This window comes from Mus musculus, chromosome 2 (genome assembly GCF_000001635.26).
Source record: "Mus musculus strain C57BL/6J chromosome 2, GRCm38.p6 C57BL/6J".
NCBI classification, from domain to species: domain Eukaryota; kingdom Metazoa; phylum Chordata; class Mammalia; order Rodentia; family Muridae; genus Mus; species Mus musculus.
Genome location: NC_000068.7, coordinates 150,806,402 through 150,824,658, shown reverse-complemented (window position 1 = coordinate 150,824,658; position 18,257 = coordinate 150,806,402). Strand labels below are relative to the sequence as shown.

The 18,257-nt window shown below is 50.7% G+C and overlaps 1 protein-coding gene across 1 annotated transcript in view; it reads right to left on the bottom strand.

Annotated features, from left to right (window-relative positions):
• Positions 1–18,257, bottom strand: part of Pygb (brain glycogen phosphorylase) — a 44,953-nt gene that overhangs the window by 7,090 nt on the left and 19,606 nt on the right. The window contains exons 4-15 of the mRNA NM_153781.1: positions 15,759–15,862; positions 13,274–13,405; positions 11,157–11,268; positions 10,656–10,738; positions 9,530–9,673; positions 8,949–9,041; positions 7,763–7,909; positions 6,858–7,021; positions 5,699–5,813; positions 4,684–4,785; positions 3,777–3,924; positions 625–683 (exon numbers count right to left, since the gene is read on the bottom strand). Of these exons, the coding sequence (NP_722476.1) occupies positions 625–683; positions 3,777–3,924; positions 4,684–4,785; positions 5,699–5,813; positions 6,858–7,021; positions 7,763–7,909; positions 8,949–9,041; positions 9,530–9,673; positions 10,656–10,738; positions 11,157–11,268; positions 13,274–13,405; positions 15,759–15,862 (1,403 nt within the window). The remainder of the gene's footprint in view (positions 1–624; positions 684–3,776; positions 3,925–4,683; positions 4,786–5,698; positions 5,814–6,857; positions 7,022–7,762; positions 7,910–8,948; positions 9,042–9,529; positions 9,674–10,655; positions 10,739–11,156; positions 11,269–13,273; positions 13,406–15,758; positions 15,863–18,257) is intronic.

The window sequence follows — 18,257 nt, the reverse complement described above, 5'->3', positions numbered from 1 at the left end:
GAGAGGTGAGCTGATGTTGTGCCTGACCCTCCAGGCCCTATCATCTGAGGAGAGGATGGCCTTTCGGCCAATGGCAGTACCTATGTCTACCTCACTCCAGCCACGGAAGGCCAGGAACAGCAGGAATGCCATCTGTGGGTAGGCATGGGAGGTTGTCCCAGGGCAGTCTCTCAAAAATGAACTACACCCTAACAGCTCATACCCTCTGACAAGACCCAGCCACTACTTGTGTACAAAGTGGCAAGCATGTCTGGCACCCCTGGAATGTACCACAGTGAATGAAATCAGCTCAAACCATGTTACACCTAGTGTGTGGTCTCATGTGTGGCAGGCTGAACAGTCACAGCCATGTCTCCGTGTCTCCAGCCACAACTGTACTATGAAATCCTGGAGGCAGAGAAAGGGGGGGCAAGGGTGGGGCCTGGATGGGAGGTGTACTCCATAAAGCCACTGGGATCCAACCTTACATAAAGGGTTCCTTTCCCCAACCCAGCTGCTCAGGGCCAGGTGCTGCTGGCATGTGTGTACGGACACCTGCTTTCTAAGCAAGCCGGCTGTCTACAGGCCAGGAAAGCAGGCGCTTCCTAGGCCCGACACCAAGGGAGGACAAGGAAGTTACCTCACCTTGCCCCCAATCATAACAGTCCTGGGCACAAAGGCCTTGGCTGGATCCTTCTTTATTCCTGGAGATCAAACAGAAGCGGAATCGTTACCAGATGATCCCTGCCCAGCCCCCCAGGATGCCCCAGTGTTAGGTACACTCATCGGGCTGTGTATTTTGGCCTAGGCGACACATAGCTGTGGCCATACTACATCTGCAGAAGCCCATCACTCGGAGGAACAGGGTCTCCCTAGCTTTGCACTTGCACACCAGGCTGGTGGAAGAGGCTAGCCAAGACCACTGATGACAAAGCACGCAGTATCCTGAACTTGGGAAAAACCACCCAATATGGTTTCAAAAAATGCCAACCCAGGAGCTGTTTCCCTGTGCGCATGAGGAGTTAAAGGCCTGTATGTGACAAGCAATGTGAACTCAAAGCATTTTTTCCTTTTCTTGCTATTATTATTATTGTTTTTATTATTATTATTATGTGTGATATGTGTGAGTGCAATTGTACAGGGGCCACCACCCACATATGGAGGGGGGTCCTTTTCTTCTGCTAGGGATAGAATCAGGCTATCAGGCTTCAGCAGAAATGCTTTCCTTGCCGGGCCACCTCACCAGTCCCTAGAAGACATTTTTAGATACACTGATTTCATGATACTGAAAAATGAGGAGGTGGTCTCAGGACTGTAGTCTGACACCATCAGCCCTCAAAGCCTTGCCTGCTTCCTGCGTCTGGCATGTGTATGCTATCATTTAGAAATGCCCCGCAAAGGCCTCTGTGCTCAAGGCCTAGTCACCAGAATCCACAGCCATGAGGAAGTAGAAAGCCTAGTGGCCTGCCTCGTGGTAGGAAGTTAGACCACAGGAGGGACACCCTCGAAGGGGACATTGAGGGGGGCCTCTCCTGTCTCTCTGTCTCCTCGCTGGCATGACTGAACAGGCCTCTTCTGTCCGTGTGTCCCCTGCTGTGAGATACTACACCACAACTGGGCAAGTGACCAAGCCTGAGATCTCTGAAACCATGAGCCCGCACAGCCTTTCCTCCTTAAAAGTCGTTGCTCAAGTATTCTGCCACTCCTCTGGGAGTAACCTCTGGTGACTTCTCAGTGGAGGAGCTTGCAACTGAGGAAGAAAAGTTTTCCTACAGAGATCGGGTCAGAGGAGTGGGCCACAGTGGCCAGCTCATACCCATCCTTTTCACCCATTTCAGTTAGGGGGACATTGTCTCTAACAGTCATCCCCAGAGAGCAACTGAGGAGCCATTCAGCTGCCAGAGCTGAGGAGTGGGGTCAGCTTCAGTTCTGTGGGAACACGGCTGTTTCATTTCAACATTCCACTTCTGGAAATCAGGCAGAGTAACATGAAGCGAAGGGAACAGTAAAAAGGAGGCCAGGCAAGGTGGCCATACCTGTAGGCCACTTATTTGGAAGGCTAAGGAAGGATTCCCACCCCCACCCCTCCACTTTTTTTTTTTTAAGCCCAGGAGTTCAGAACCAGCTTGGCAATGACATGGCAAGACTCTTTATCTTAGTCAAATACAAAACAAAACAAAACTAACCAAACAACAACAACAACAAAACCCAAAAACAGGACAAATGACATCAGGCAAAGTGCAGTAACTCGGTAACTCCTATGAAGGACATCAGGTGGTGGAGGACTCCAGGGTCTCAGGCATCTAACAGGCCCTGCTCAGAATGGGCAGACCTCGGCAGACAACCCACAAGGCTAAGGACCATGTGCTGAAGAAATGTGGTTCTGAGCTGGGAGGAGAGCTGGAAAACTGCCCTGGCTGATGAACCTCCTTCAGCACCCCCCTTCAGCATCCTCCTTCAGCATCCTCCTTCAGCACCCTACTTCAGCACCCCCTTCAGCATCCTCCTTCAGCACCCCCCTTCAGCACCCTACTTCAGCATCCCCCTTCAGCATCCTCCTTCAGCACCCTCCTTCAGCACCCTATTTCAGCATCCCCCTTCAGCATCCTACTTCAGCATCCCCTTTCAGCATCCTACTTCAGCATCCTCCTTCAGCATCCTCCTTCAGCACCCCCCTTCAGCATCCCCCTTCAGCATCCCCCTTCAGCACCCTCCTTCAGCACCCCCTTCAGCATCCCCCTTCAGCATCGCCCTTCAGCACCCTCCTTCAGCACCCCCTTCAGCATCCCCCTTCAGCATCCCCCTTCAGCATCCCCCTTCACCCCCTTCAGCATTCTCCTTCAGCATCCTCCTTCAGCATCCTCCTTCAGCATCCTCCTTCAGCACCCCCTTCAGCATCCTCCTTCAGTATCCTCCTGGCCATCCAGCTCATCCTGAGCCCCAGGTCGAGTGGCTTGCAGGGGCAAGCACCACGACACCACAAAGAATCCATACCATCAAGAAAACCAGAGAGCCGGGCTGGAGAGGTAGCCCGGTGGGTAAGAGTATTAGCTATTCTTACGGAAGACCTAGGCTTGGTTCTCAGAACCCACATGGCTAGTCTAATAAATATAATCTTTCCAAAGAAGACAAAATCATTATAGCAATAATAAGCTTAAAAAAAAAACTAAAAAGAGCATAAGACATTGTCTGAGAACTCAACAGACCCCCACCCTATCCTGAAGCTCAACAGACTGTTCTTGGCCTTTGCAGATAACCCAAAGGTCCCGTGTTCCAGGGATTGTAGGTTCTCCAACCTTAGGCTCCAACAATGAGAACTCAGAAAATCTGGCTGTGACTCAAAAGAACTTATAGCAGGTGGTGGTGGCGCACGCCTTTAATCCCAGCACTTGGGAGGCAGAGGCAGGCGGATTTCTGAGTTCGAGGCCAGCCTGATCTACAAAGTGAGTTCCAGGACAGCCAGGGTTATACAGAGAAACCCTGTCTCGAAAAAACAAACAAACAAAAAACAAAAACAAAAAAAAGAACTTATCATATTGAAGCTCAACAGACTGTTCTTGGCCTTTTCAGATAACCCAAAGGTCCCATGTTCCAGGGATCGTAGGTTCTCCAACCTTAGGCTCCAACAATGAGAACTCAGAAAATCTGGCTGTGACTCAAAAGAACCTATCATATTACATAATACACAAATACACACACACACACACACGCGTGAAAGGCATAGAGTCCCGGACCATCTGTGGCTCATGAGGGAAGGCAGATGTTGTGCAATTGTGCAATGGGGCCCTGGAACTCACGGTTGTACAGGGTGATAATGTGTAGGCAGTTGAGCAGCTGTCGCTTATATTCGTGGATCCTCTTCACGTGCACATCAAACATGGATGCAGGGTTGATCTTCACCTTGTACTCCTTCTCTAGCTGGGCAGAGAACTTCAGCTTGTTTTCCTGAGAAATGGAAGACGGTGGCTATACCGACACAGGAACCATGCAAGCTCTCCCAGTCCCACGAGCGTTCCCACTTTCCACCTGACCCAAGTCTCTTGTCTTTCCAGGATCAGCATGGACAACACTGGACATGAGCTGGGAACACAGACAGCATTAGGAGAGGGTTTGGAGTAGGGAAATGTGGACTACAATGAAAATGGGTGTTCTGGCCATTCAAATAAGTGAAAAGCTAAGGCCCAGTGCAGACCTGGAGCCATGCAGATCAAGGGGGACAAAACCAAAGGGAGCCACAAGTGTGATCTGCCGGCACAAGAAGCAGGCAGGGTCAGTGCGAGTGAGACAAAGTAGCTGAGAAGTAGCTGGAGAGACTAAAGCAGAATTCTGGGCTTGGGAGACTCTGCACTGCCATGGGTACCCAAGCCATGGCTTCCTGCTGACCCAAATGCTGAGACCAACATCCCTGCCACATGCCCCCATGGAGGGATAGTCTTGGGTCCTGTTGTGTTGGAGGTGCCGGAGGCCACAACACCTCAACTCTCCCAGATGAAAAGAAAATGCCCCAGCCCCTCGAGAGGCTTCTCCACTGCTGAGGGGGGAGCAGAGTGAGCCGAAGAGTCACTTGGCAGGGCTGCATTTACCCACTTGTTGCATGACCCCAAAGATAAATGGGTCCTTGTCTAGAAAGCTGAGAGAGGTCCTGACCCCTGTGCCCCAGGTGCTAAGACCAAGGGAAGCAGACTGCGGGCCGACGAAGCCTACCTGCTTAACCTTGGCTACGTCTCTGATGAAGGCCTCATCATCAACCAGTGACAGCAGCTTCTTCAGTTGGCTCAGATCGGTCAGGAAACCTTCCCCGATTCTCTGGGTTAAGAGGATACATGTCTTCTGTTCACCATGCCTCAGCCATCACAAAGCTTGTCCCTCTATCTGTCACCCTTCACCCTACTTTTCTTGGGATCTTTCTGCCCTCCTGGGCTCTCCTACCCGCTGCTCTCAGACCCACAGTCACATAGCCATTAGGACACAACAAACTCACAAGCCTTGTCAGCATCTCCTGTTTGAGACACCCTATCATGAGTGATGCCTTGGACCAGCAGAGCAATTCTTCCTCCAACCTCCGCCACCATGAACAAAGAGGCTACCTTCTCATAACCATAGCAACAACCATTTCCAAAGCATCCCATTAAGGGCCTTCCTGCTATCTACTTCCCGCATGGGGTCCCCCTTGCCTCTTCCCATGAGATGCCTGGTGCTGTATAGACACTGCACTGGCTCCCAGACCCCTTGAGGGCATGGACACTGCACCAGCTGATTCAGGCTTCCCTGACTTTTCCAGAGCCTCCTCCCCAGTGAAGTTCCAGGTGGACTGCATTCCTCAGCCGCAGGGTACTGTGCCCTTCAAGGGAGGCCTTAAGCATATTGTCGAGGCCAACCCTGCAATCCTGACTCCAACACAGGGTCTGGCACATGAATGCGTGTGATTAGGGATACAGCCTCGAGTCCTGTCAAGCTGGTGGCTGCCACTCAGCTAGTCTCTAGGCCTCTCTGAAGTGCAGGCTGGCACTTAGGCCAGAGCTGGGCCATAATCGTGTGCTGGGAGGTCTCTACTGCTCATGTCCCAGGGCCACTGCTGGATATAAATGAAATATTCCCACTAGGTCAAGAGTCACTCAGAGAAAAGCTTGGGGAACCTCCTGGGGTTTAACTGTGCCGGCTGCTTCTTTCCAGACTCTGGCCCGGCATCTCAGATCACAAAACAAGGCTGGGAACTCACCTCTACAATGATTTCTGCCAGCCCCGGGTTACACAACAGCAGCCACCGTCGGGGCGTGATGCCATTTGTCTTGTTCTGGAACTTCTCTGGCTCCAGTTCGTAAAAGTCCTTAAAGCTATGAACACAGAAAGCAGGGAGCTGTCACAAATGCTGGTTTAAACCAGGTATCCAGAAAGCTTAAGCTCTTTACTGAGAGGCGCTGGAGCTCAGCTGCTGGGCTTCCTGAAGCACAATGAGCTGGTACTTGCACTGAAAATGGGAGAAGTGGCATAAAGGCAGAATGCGGCTGCCACGTGTGACCGTGGGCTTGTGTGACTATAGTGTTCTGGGTATTAGGACTTGACTGTTTCTAGACAGATCTAGAAGGCACAGACAAGGTTGTGAGAGCAGAGACTGAACAGGCTACAGAGCTTATACCCTGGGGCTCGCTTTCTACACCTGTATCCTGTGAAGACACCTGCCTCAGAAGTTTGGTGTGCAGAGGAATATACAAGGTGCGGAGCGGAGCCCCAGAACTCAGGAGGGCTTGCACACTGACGGATGTGGCTAAGGAATTCTCACCCAGGGCGCTGATTTGGCTGTGATGGGTACTCAGCTCTCCAGGGAAAGAATGGGAGGGAGAGCCAGGTGGTGGTGCACACCTTTAATCCTACCATTCAGGAGGCAGAGGCAGGCATATCTCTGAGTTTGAGGCCAGCCTAGGCTACACAGAGAAACTCTATCTCACAAAAAAAAGCAAAAAAAAAGCAAAAAAAAAAACAGGAGAAAGAAATTCCTTAATGCTATCATACTCCTCATTGCAGGGTCCAGAGGACAGAAGGACAGTCAGCCCGCATGGGACATCCTTAGTACCCAACCTACAGCAGATGCAGCTTAACTTGACACAACCAAAAAGGCAGGAACACAAGAGGAGTGACTCTGGCAGCCAAAAGAGGTGTCTCTCCAATGTCACCCATCAAGTCACCTGTGAACATACTGGTGTGTGATATGGTGGGGGCTTTGGGCACCTCCATCATGCCCACAAGTGACTGAGTGGTACAGAGGCTATATGTCAAACCTTGTTCATGGTATGTATGGTGGCCAAATCAGAGTTAGGCTGGGTATGAGAGAGGAGCCCCACCCACCCACCCCCGACTTAGTGCAGAGCCCCCCCACTCACACAGACTGCTTCACGATCTCAGAGTGAATCCTTGCCACCCCGTTCACAGCGTGGGACCCAATCACACACAGGTGTGCCATGTTGATTCTCTTGCAGTCCCCTTCCTCAATCACGGACATCCTCCTCAGTCGGTCCACGTCCCCAGGAAACAGGGCAGCCACGTGCTGAAGCCAAGAACACAGGGCTGAGCATCCCTCAGCAACTGAGGTGCTAGCTACTGCCTGGGGACAGCCCACCACGCCCAAAGAAGGGTCCACCGCCTTCAACCAAATCCTAGCTCAGACGTATTCACGGGGGCCCTGAATCAAATATTTCACCCATATAAGATCCTGGGACCTATAGGACTGTTCTGTGTGAAAAGTATGAGGACACCATTGGGTAGTTAGTGGAGTGCTAAGAAAGCTAAGCCATGCATGGCCGCTGTTTACAGGAACAGCATGAAGCTATCCTTTCATCAGGAAAAAGAGCTGCTTTCCCCCCAAAGGTTGAAGAAGTCACAAAAAAGCTGGGGTATGGCTCAGTGAGACAATGACCCAGATTCATCCCTGACTCTACCCGTGTGCAAAGGCATGGCACTCGCCCAACCCAGAGCTTTCTCTGATCGCGTGCCACCATCCTCTCTGTGGGGAAAAGGGGACAGACCGGTTCTGTTTCTGAGTTGCCTGGAGCTGTCAGGACACCTCCAGGAAAGACACTCAGGTTCACAGCTTGCTCAGACTGGACCTTTATCTGCACGCATGCTTCCCATGCACTGAGCAGGGGTCTCACAGGGCAACCCGGAGCTCTGCCGGGTGACAAGTCTTCCGCCCTCACAGTACAACAGCTCTTCTGCTGGGTAGGATGAGGCCAGTGTGGTGGAGCTGTCGTGTGCTACTGCCCAGTCCCTACCCACGACCTATGCTCACGTCCAAGTGCCTCTGGTTGATGGCATAGATTATTTCCAGGTGCCGCGGAAGCAGCTTCTCAAACATAGACACTGGCCAGCGCTCCAGGGCCTCGGGCAGCACCGTGTGGTTGGTGTAGGCACAGGTCTTCTTGGTGATCTCCCAGGCCTACACATTGAGAACAGCAGATGTCACACAGACACACTGGAGCCATGAGGGAAGGTGCTCACCCATCCCTGCCCTCTGCTCTCCAGACATGTCATCAGCTCAGGCTAGTCACCACGCTATAGACATACACAGATGACCCTATCTCCTGGCCCTACGCTCTGACAGTGACCTTTTAGTTTCTCCTTTGTAGTCACTCTGCTGCTGGCCAACTATCACACAACGTGGCAGTTTTCTGCTAGTTTCCATTAAACTACCTGACACCCACAGTGCAGAGGACACTGGGTACCATACGGCTTGCCACCCCACGGCATGGCCTCAACGGGAGTGTATACCATTAGGCCAGAGAGGGGCTCTGGTTCCTGAAAAGGAAGAAGAAAACTGGCTTATGGTTTCTGGTGATCTAGTTAAAGCCAACCAAGAAGATGAGGACCAAGGAAAATGGAGCCTCCAGACAGTCTTCAAATACAAACACTGTCGACTTCCAGACTTTGTCATCATGATGTAGCCCAGGCTAGGTTTGAACTTGTTATTTTCCTGCTTCTACCTCCTGAGTACTTGACACCACTACAGCCAACTAATAGGTTCCTGAAAGCTTAACACTTCTAGATTGTTTTCTTTCCTTGATGTTTTGAAACAGAGTATCACTATGTAGCCCTGGCTGGCCAGAAACTCACTATTAGATGAGGCTAGCCTCAAATTCACAGAGATCACCTGTCCCTGCCTCCTAAGTGTTGGGAGTAAAGGCATATGCCACCAGGACTAGCCAAACTTCGAGCTTGTCTCTTCTGTCCCATCATCCTTGCCCTCACTGAGCCTGTAAACAATAGAGCATCCATCTCTGAGAGCCAGACACTCTCCAGGGTGGCCTCGACACTCTCAAAGTCAATTTCCCTGATCTCCTGAGGCTGGGAAAAAGGCGCTATTTCCTGGGTCTAGCTCAGCCCACCATTACCATGTGTGGCACAGCTTGAAGTCTAACGAGGATGCCATCACCCGACCCTGGTCCCAGGAGGGCACTGTCTTCCCTTTCCACACTCACCTTATCCCAGTCCACCTTCTCCACGTCCACCAGGATCCGCATGAGCTCAGGGATGGAGAGCGCGGGGTGGGTGTCATTCAGCTGGATGGCTACCTACAGTTCACAAGGGGTGCTATTTAGTTCTCTCACTCCTGATACCCAAAGTGATGACTCAGGGTTTGAAGGAGCCAGCCTAGCAGTGCACTCTTGAGGAGCCCAGGAGCCTAAGGGGTCAGGAGGAGGATGCTGCCTCTGCAGCCTGCTGTGATCTGCAGCCAGCTGTCCCCTCGAGTAGCTGCAACCCATGGGCAGATGTGTCCCAAGAGCAGCTCTGCTCTGAGAAGGTGAAAAAGGAACTTCAGAGGCCACTTTCCCCTCAGCTCAGATTGGCCGCTTTGTTTAGAACTGCCACGGTGAGCCTGCCACATGCATCAGGAGCCTTTCACAGTGACCTCTCTGCCTCCACTTTTGACACACAAGGGCTGCACTGGTTTTAGAAGTGACCCTGAGACTCAGGAAATGATGCCAATTTACTCCTACCACTCCCAAACACAAGAAAGAAAGCCCCAACCCATGACAGTGAGCTTACTCCCTTCACAGACCTTGTCTGGGAATGTCTCGAAACAGGTTCTCACTGGGTCCCGGCAGCCAAACCTGGAAGACTTGAACCTTCGAATGATGTCCTGGAGGGTGGCAGCCACCACAAAGTACTCCTGCTTCAGCCGCAGCTCCTTCCCCTCGAAGAACTGCAAGGCAGCATTGTTGGGGTACCCACCTCCAACACAAGACTCCAAGACTCTGATGGGCCCTACAGTTGCTTGCCCCTATATCCCTGGGGTCATTCTTTTTTTTTTTTTAAAGATTTATTTACTTTATGTATAACAGTACACAGTAGCTGTCCTCAGACACACCAGAAGAGGGCACTGGGTCCCATTACAGATGGTTGTGAGCCACTATGTAGGTGCTGGGAACTGAATTCAGGACTTCTGGAAGAACAGACAGTGCTCTTAACCGCTGAGCCATCTCTCCAGCCCCCTGGGGTCATTCTTAACCCTCCAGAGGGCCAGTTCAGGTGCCCTACTCATGGTGGTAGGCTGGAGGCCTACATGGTCAAAGCCAGTCCCTCTGACAGTGTGGCCTGCAAGTATGCCTTCAGGACAGGGTCACCTAGTTACAAGGTGTCTGTCTGGTCTATCAGTGAGGGTGACAAGTCCAGAGATGAGCAACACAGTTACTCAGAACCAGTTCTCAAGACAGACACCAGCAGACACCCCACGCCTGAAGTTTGGGGGAGTATCTAGTCTCAAGATATAGGAACATTTGGTTTGGGTATCCAATACTAATCCCTCTCTACTATATGCACATAAAACTTTGAGAAAGAAAAATTTCACTTTAAAGAGTGCACCATCAATCAAGATAGGCAACTTCTGGTTTTTTTGGGGGGGTGGAGGTGGGGAGGGGATGGCGTTATATTTTGGTGTTGGGGCCTGAGCTCAGGGCTTTGGACATGCTAAACTCTTCTGACAGTAACACACCAACCTGCTAAGACACTGGACCCAGGTGCGAGCAGAGGATTCAGCTGTCCCCGCCTAGCATGTGACAGGCGTGCGGTTAACAGTTTCCTAAGCTTATCCAGGCACTGCAGCCAGACAGTGCTACCACCCCATGTACACACAGGTCTCCAGCTTCCATGTCTACCCTTTAAAGACAGTCCCAAGAGCCACTCACATTGTCATTGGGATACAGGACCCTGGAGATGTTCTCAGCCAAGTTCCTATCCAGGACAGCTTCGATGTAGTCCCCAACGTTGACTAAGGAAAGACAGAGCCCCATCAGTGCAGCCTCCTCTGGGCCCAGCGGTCTTGCGACGTGAGGCACTTCAGCTGCTCAGCAGCTTCCTGGAGAATCCTGAGGTGCCCCTGGGCCCCTGTCATCCTCATCCCCAGCAGAGGACCATCTCCCCTCTCACAATACCTCACTTCCACTGTAACCCCCGGCTCTCCTCTTGGGGGCACGTGGTCTAAATGACTATGACCCTGCACAGCTGGAGCCTGGCATCCTGTCCACCCTAACTCTTGTTTGCACAGGAGCTGTTAGGACCACGCACTTCACAACATCACTCCCTCCATCCCAGCAGAAAGTATAAAAATAGGGGCAGGAGTGATGAGGGCTCAGTGTTTGGATAAACCATCTAAACAGACAGGCACAGGAGCCATGGTGGGGACTTACAGTCCTTCAGCTTGAAGTCATTGGGTGCCTTGGCAGACCAGAGCCTCATGGTGTTGACTGTGTTGTTCTTATACCCAGGCACTGGGGTGTCGTAGGGCATAGCGAGTACCACCTGGTCATAAGTAAAGAAGCTCACTTAGGACTGAGCCAGCAAAGATCCCTTAGTCCTCACAGCCCAGCCTCCCTGTCTCCATGTTCCCACCTTCGGCCTTTACCTGCCACCTCTTCACTCTCAGGGAGCTGGCAAGGCCATCTGAGAGGGATGGCAGCCACACTCTGACATCTTCCCCAACCACACGTATGTCTCCCAGAGTCATGTACTTCAGTGCTGGCACCAGCTGAATAATCTTCCCATGCTGGCCTCTTGAGGAGCCACGGCACGGGCACCTCACCTCTCCCCCATATACCCATGTTCTCCCTTCACTCTGCGTGGGCTAGGCCAGGCTCTGGCTAACTCCTCTTCACACCCACCTTCATTTCCCAACCTCTTTGGCGATGCTCCTCTTGTGGGTTGCCTTGACTATACCCTCCAGGTATCTAAATCTGCCCAGACAGGAACACAGCCACTCTGCCATGGTCCTTCCTTGCTAAGCCAGCCAAGCAACTCTGCAAGTCAGTTAGCTCTAAGGAGCTTAAAAGGGCAGTGTATGCGGCTCACCAGGATGAACTCTGGTATCACCTCTGTCTTCATATTTGCTGCCAAGGCTCACTCCTGTCCTATACACGCTCACCTTATGGAGGACGGGTTCAACCACCCAACCTCCCTGTCTACGGACTTCAGAGATAAGGCTCTCACTGTGTATGCTGACATAATTATCATAAGCACGGTCATTCAGGACACGGGATTGCTTCTCTGCTTTTTCAAGTTAAAACCCACTTTTTAAAAATGTGTGCAGCCTGCCTAGTATAGCCCTAGACTATGCTAGCTCCAGGTGTGCCATTGAAAACTATATTTTGAAATATCAAACAACTTCCCCAGCCACCAGGCCCCCATGCTTGCCCATCCCTCTATACCCCCAATGACTAAGGCTCACTATTCTTTTTTTGTTTTGTTTTGTTTTGTTTCGAGACAGGGTTTCTCTGTATAGCCCTGGCTGTCCTGGAACTCACTTTTGTAGACCAAGCTGGCCTCAAACTCAGAAATCCGCCTGCCTCTGCCTCCTGAGTGCTGGAATTAAAGGTGTGCGCCACCATTCCCGGCTTAAGGCTCACTATTCTTACTTTGTCCCCTGCCCTCCCCTTCTCCAGGGACCAAGGTGTGTGCTCCCAACCATGGAGTGATTGGTCCTCTCGTACTACATCTTTCCAGACCAGCACCACAAAAGGGGCCAGCTGGGAGGGAGGGACACTAGCCAAAGCCACAGGCATACCCACCTGGAGCTTGGCTGGCTCAGACACTACAGAGCCGTGGGCCACAAGTGGTACCAGGGGATAGCAGTAGTCAGTACTCCATAACTAACCTGGGAGCTGTCTCATCCTCCTGGGGCCTTCCTCCCAGCCAGGATATGATTCACTAGCGCTGTGTCACCTGGTAGTACATGCTGGCTGTGAGCACCAACGCACACAACGCACACAACGCACAGCACTGGCTAAACTGTAAGACTCCTATGTGAGGTGCATATATTCTGTTCCAAGAAGCACATATGTGGGAGATAAACCCTGCCTTGGGTTTTACCTTAAGTCCCCCAAGGAAACAGTATGCCACCCTCCCAAGTTGAAGTCAAGGTGACTTCTCCTTAGGGCAGCTGTGATGGTTTGTACACACTTGGCCCAGGGAGTGGCGCTATTTGGAGGTGTGGCCTTGTTGGAGTAGGTGTGTCACTGTGGGAGTGGGCTTGAAGATCCTACTCCTAGCTGCCTGGAAGTCAGTCTTCCACAAGCAGATGAGGATATAGAAGAACTCTCAGCTCCTCCTGTACCATGCCTGCCTGGATGCTGCCATGTTCCCACCTTGATGATACTGGACTGAACCTCGGAACCTGTAAGCCAGCTCCAATTAAATGTTGTCCTTTAAAGACTTGCCTTGGCCATGGTGTCTGTTCACAGCAGTCAAACCCTAACTAAGACAGCAGCCCTCTTGCTCAACAGCAGTGAGCCCTTGGGCCAGAGCTCCATACCTGCGTGTCCAGCCAGAGGACCCCGTCAGGGGTGTGCTCCACCCTCCCGTAGAAATGCACCGGCAGCATGTACTCCGGCCGTGCCTTCTCCCAGGGGTTTCCATAGCGTAGCCAGTCATCAGCTTCTTCAACCTGGAGGGAGAGTCAGGGAGGAAATTCTCAGTAAGGATGAGCCAATACCAGCAATGCCTACAAGATAACCCTGCCCTTGACCTGGGCATGCAAAATGCAGAGATTATACAGTGCCTAGCTCCAAAAACCCAGTCAACGTCAGGCCACATGCACTACTAAAGTCACAAAGTCCTATACAATTCAGAAAAAGACACTTAAATAAAAAGACACTAAAAACCACCCAAATGAAGGACTGATAGCCTTGCACCATGAGTAAATCTTAACACACACACACACACACACACACACACACACACACACACACAATGAATGACTACATTTATAGAAAATGTCCAGAACAATCCCAGGACAGAGACAGCAGAAGACAGAAGGTTAACAACTGTCAAACACTAATCACGATGGAAAAGGGGACAGTGCTCTGGAGATAGTCAGGGTGTTTCCCAACTGTGAACCCGCCAAGAATGACGTCACACCTCCACAGGGCTGCTATTAAGGTGGAAGCGGGGTTGGGGAGGCAGCCACAGTTAAACACTTGAAGAGCAAGCACGGGGACTGGAGTTCAGATCCCCAGAATCCACAAAAAGCATGGATGGCCAGGATAGATTACTTGTATGCACACACACAAATGAATTTGTACCTACACAATGTCAAAAACCATAAATACACATATTCATAGTGCGTCCACATGTGCGCACACACACACACCCCACAGTAGAAAATGGGGAAAATGGAGCTCACAATCCCACGGTGCAGAGTTAGGCATGGTGGAACATTCCTGTAATTATTGTACTTGGAAGTAGAGACAGGAAAATGAGAAATTCAAAGTGAGCTCAGATTCTAGCGAGTTAGAGGCCAGCTTGAGCTATATGAGGCCTTGTCTGAAAAAAAAAGCAAGCCCTAAAGTCTCCGGGGACTGTCCTGGGAGGTATCCCACGGGAAGGCAGAGAACACATCTCTCTAGAGGATGCTGCCGTCTAGACAAGCCATACTCAAATCAGCCATTTCCCCAGACCCTGATCAGTGACTATGCAATACCCACTCCCACCAGCGATCTCAATGTCTGAGTGACACAGGTGGGTTTTCCTCAGAACTAAACAAACAGTCCCAACATGTTACTCTGAAGGGTTTGTTTGTTTGTTTGTTTGTTTGTTTTACTTTATTTTTCTTTGAGAGTCTCATATAGCTCAGGCTGACCTCGAACTCAATCTGTAGCTGAGGGTGACCTTGAACTCTTGATCTTTCTGTCTCCTCCTTTCAGGTTTTGGAATTTCAAGAGTCAGCCACCATTTCCACCTGATAAAGTGCAAGGGATTGCGCCTTGTGCGTGGCAGGCAAGTGCTCGACCAATGAGCTGCAACCTCCCTGATGGAATTGTTTTTTTAAATGGTTCTTTCACAGAAATAAGGAATCTCTATCTAGGGTGTGCAGGAAAGTGACACAGATCCAGTCGCTATCCATCTATCTCTTTAGTCCCAACAGGACGCCTCCGTACATGGTGATCAATCCTGCCTTTTGATACTATGGCAGCAGTCCCTGGTCTATCACTGAAACTTTTCAGTACCACGGCTGGTGTGTCCTATGGAATAATCCCAAAGACAGCTACAGAAGCAGCACCTTCCCAAACACAGGCAGCAGCAGGGCCACTCTTAGGCCAGGATCCTCAGTCCTCCCAGCAGAGAGCTCTGCAGCCCGCAGCCCGCAGCCCTGCACAGCCATGCCTGCACTTGTTGCTATAATCGCTGCCTCAGTGGTGCTGAAGGCAGAGGGTGGGCACTAAAGGGATAACAATTGCTTTTGTCCTAGTCTAGTCAAGGCTATTGTTTTGGGACAGGGTCTTCCTATGTAGACCTAGCTGGCTTAGGACTCAAAAAGTAAACCAGACTATCCTCAAAACCTGTGGCAATCCCCCTGCCTCTGGCCTCTTGGGAGGGCCAGAGTTACAGGCATGAGTCACCATACCCACCTTTGCTTTTCTAGTTATCCAATTGTCCCAGAGGATGAACCCCAACAGCAATATCCTTACCCCATGTACAATCCACCCCTGGACACCAGCACATGGTTTGTGGTGCCCTGCCTACCACTGTTGGTGGCCCCCTCTGGGGTCTCCAGAAGCTCAAATGAACCCGTGTATCTCCCCACATGATTTCCCTGTCACTACGTAGAAGCTATTTGCCAAGGACCCACACAGGACCAGCCTCTCCAGAGCTGACTGCTTCCTGCTGCCCTGTGCTGAGAACTAGCCAGCTCTCTCCATGAGTACAGAGCACACTCAGATGAGTTCACTCCAAGAGTTCACTCCCTTCCAAGTATGAACGAGGACTGGAAAACAACGGTCAAACCTAAAGTCACCCACCTGCCAGCCATTGACAATCTTTTGGTTGAAAATCCCAAATTCATATCGGATTCCATAGCCGTATGCAGCCAGACCCAGGGTGGCCATTGAATCAAGGAAGCAGGCTGAAAAAAAAATCAAATGACAAATCGCAACCCATTAACAGACTTGACTGGTAGACAGCAAGGTTCCACTGGGATTTGGCCAGGGAGTTGGCAGGGAGGGAGCCAGGGATAACCATAGCAACCTCGAGTTTCACAAAAGGGCACACTGGAGTCCTCCTTACCCAAGAGCAGGGTAAGAGTGAGGACTCCCAGAGATCATGGTCAAGTCCTTTCTTTGCCAACTTGCTCTGAAATGTGCACCCTCCATCTACAGCTCTGACAGCAGGGACTCATCTGAGCCTCTATTCGTGGGAATAAGCCACAGAAACCAGGCCAATGGCGTGCACTTCATGGCTCTGAATACTAAACACCCACACTCCACAGCCCCACTACGGTCTGCAACATTAGCGGGAGCAGCATGTCAGCAAATGGAGCTCTTGTTTTGTTCCGATCGAAACCTCTTGAGGGAGGCTGGAGGGGTGCTTCAGGGTTCAGTGGTTGAGAGCACTGGCTGTTCTTACAGAGAACCCAGGTTGACTTCCCATCACCCACAAGATGGCTTACAACTGTCCTTAATTCCACTTCCAGGGAAGCTGATGCCCTCCCTCTTCTGACCTCTGCAGGCACCAGACATGCATGCAGTGCACATGTATACATGTGATGCTGATAGAACACCCATATTCACAAAATTATTTTTCTTGAAAAATCAGTTTTAGGCTGGAGAGATGGCTCAGTGGTTTAAGAACACTGTCTGCCCATCCAGAGGTCCTGAGTTCAATTCCCAAGAACCACATGGTGGCTCACAGCCATCTGTAATGTGGAATCTGATGCCCTCTTCTGGTGTGTGTGAAGACAGTGACAGTGTACTTAAATAAATAAATAAGTCTTAGAAAAATCAGTTTAAAAAAAAAAACTTCCTGAGAAAGAAAGAAAATTGCAAGTGTTTTGAATAAAAATGCAGAAAGAAGCTGTGTTAAAATTTCTGACTTGGGCTGGGAATGATGGTTACACGCCTTTAATCCCAGGGGCACAGAAAGGTGGATCTTGGTGGATTTGAGGCCAGCCTAGTCTACATAGTGAGTTCCAGGCTAGCCAGCACCACACAGTAAGATCTTTTCTCAAAGTGGACAACCGGAAAAAAGGAAGGAGAAAGAAACCAGGGGCATAGTACGGAGGGTGCCACGGGGAACACTAGCAGGTAAAATACATGTCTGAGTCACCAAATGCAAACACCAGCAAGGGAGAGGAATGAGAGGCCTGGACGCCTGTGCTGGACTCGTTCTTCTGGGAAAGATACCGACCAATCAAGCCATCCTGAACCCACACCAGGCCAGAGAAGAGGCTGGCAGGGAGGAGGGCATCTGGGTCCAGGCCATGCAGGGCAGGTGACAAGGAAAGGTACCTGGCATCAAGGAACATGAAAACACCGTGGCGGGCACCAAGTCAGAGGCGGGCCACCCCGAGATCAGCGGTGGGCTCACCAGGCTGTTGCAAAGCTTATTAAAGAACACTCAGGAAGGAACACAGGCTCCGAGTCAACAGAGTAAGCACAAGGCAGGATAGTGACGGCCACATGTCATGGAGGGTTGGGCGAAGAGTAGCTGAAGAGTGAGTCCAAGACACCAAGCCTGGCCAGACCCGAAGCAGGGTGAGGTAGGCAGGACAAGTCATTTCTTTTTTCTTTGATTTTTCAAGTCAGGGTTTCTCAGTGTAACCAGCCCTGGCTGTCCCGGACTCCCTTTTTACACCAGGCTGGCCTCAAACTCAGAGATTTCCCTCCCCCAGTGCTGAGACTTCACCACTAGGCCTGGCTGCCAAGTCATTTCTTTATGTAGATTCAAGTAAAGTTTTATCTGAAAGAAACATGATGCTGTAGAAATCTCAAAGAATTTAGTTAACACGTGAAAAAACACACGCGTACATTTTAAAGCATGTCTCAGTTTATAAAATAGCAACTTCCAGAAAGGATACTGAACACTCACTCTCCCTCACCCCACCACGAAGCCAGATTGCTATTTCAGCTTCTATGGATTTTTGTTTGTTTGTTTGTTTGTTTGTTTGTTTGTTTTTAACCTAGCTTGTACAGCCCCTAAAAGTCTGTAAAATATTCAAAGAAGTAAATGTCACTTGGGCATGCTCTCAAATGTGATAGCCACACAAAGCAACATGGCCCAATGTTTGGCCCTATTCTAACAAAAGCCATCAGCTTACTGGCTGGGAGCAATAGCCTCACTGGGCATGGGCACTACTACCAAAGCACTGGCTTTTGAATCCTAAGTGTTAGGGGGATGGGTGGGGGAGCCATGGGAACCTTCTTGGCACCACTGACCCAAAGCTGACAAACATGGCTGGAAGAAAATGTACATTTTCCTTTTTTTTTCTCTCTCTCTCTCTAATGATGACAAAGATTTTGACA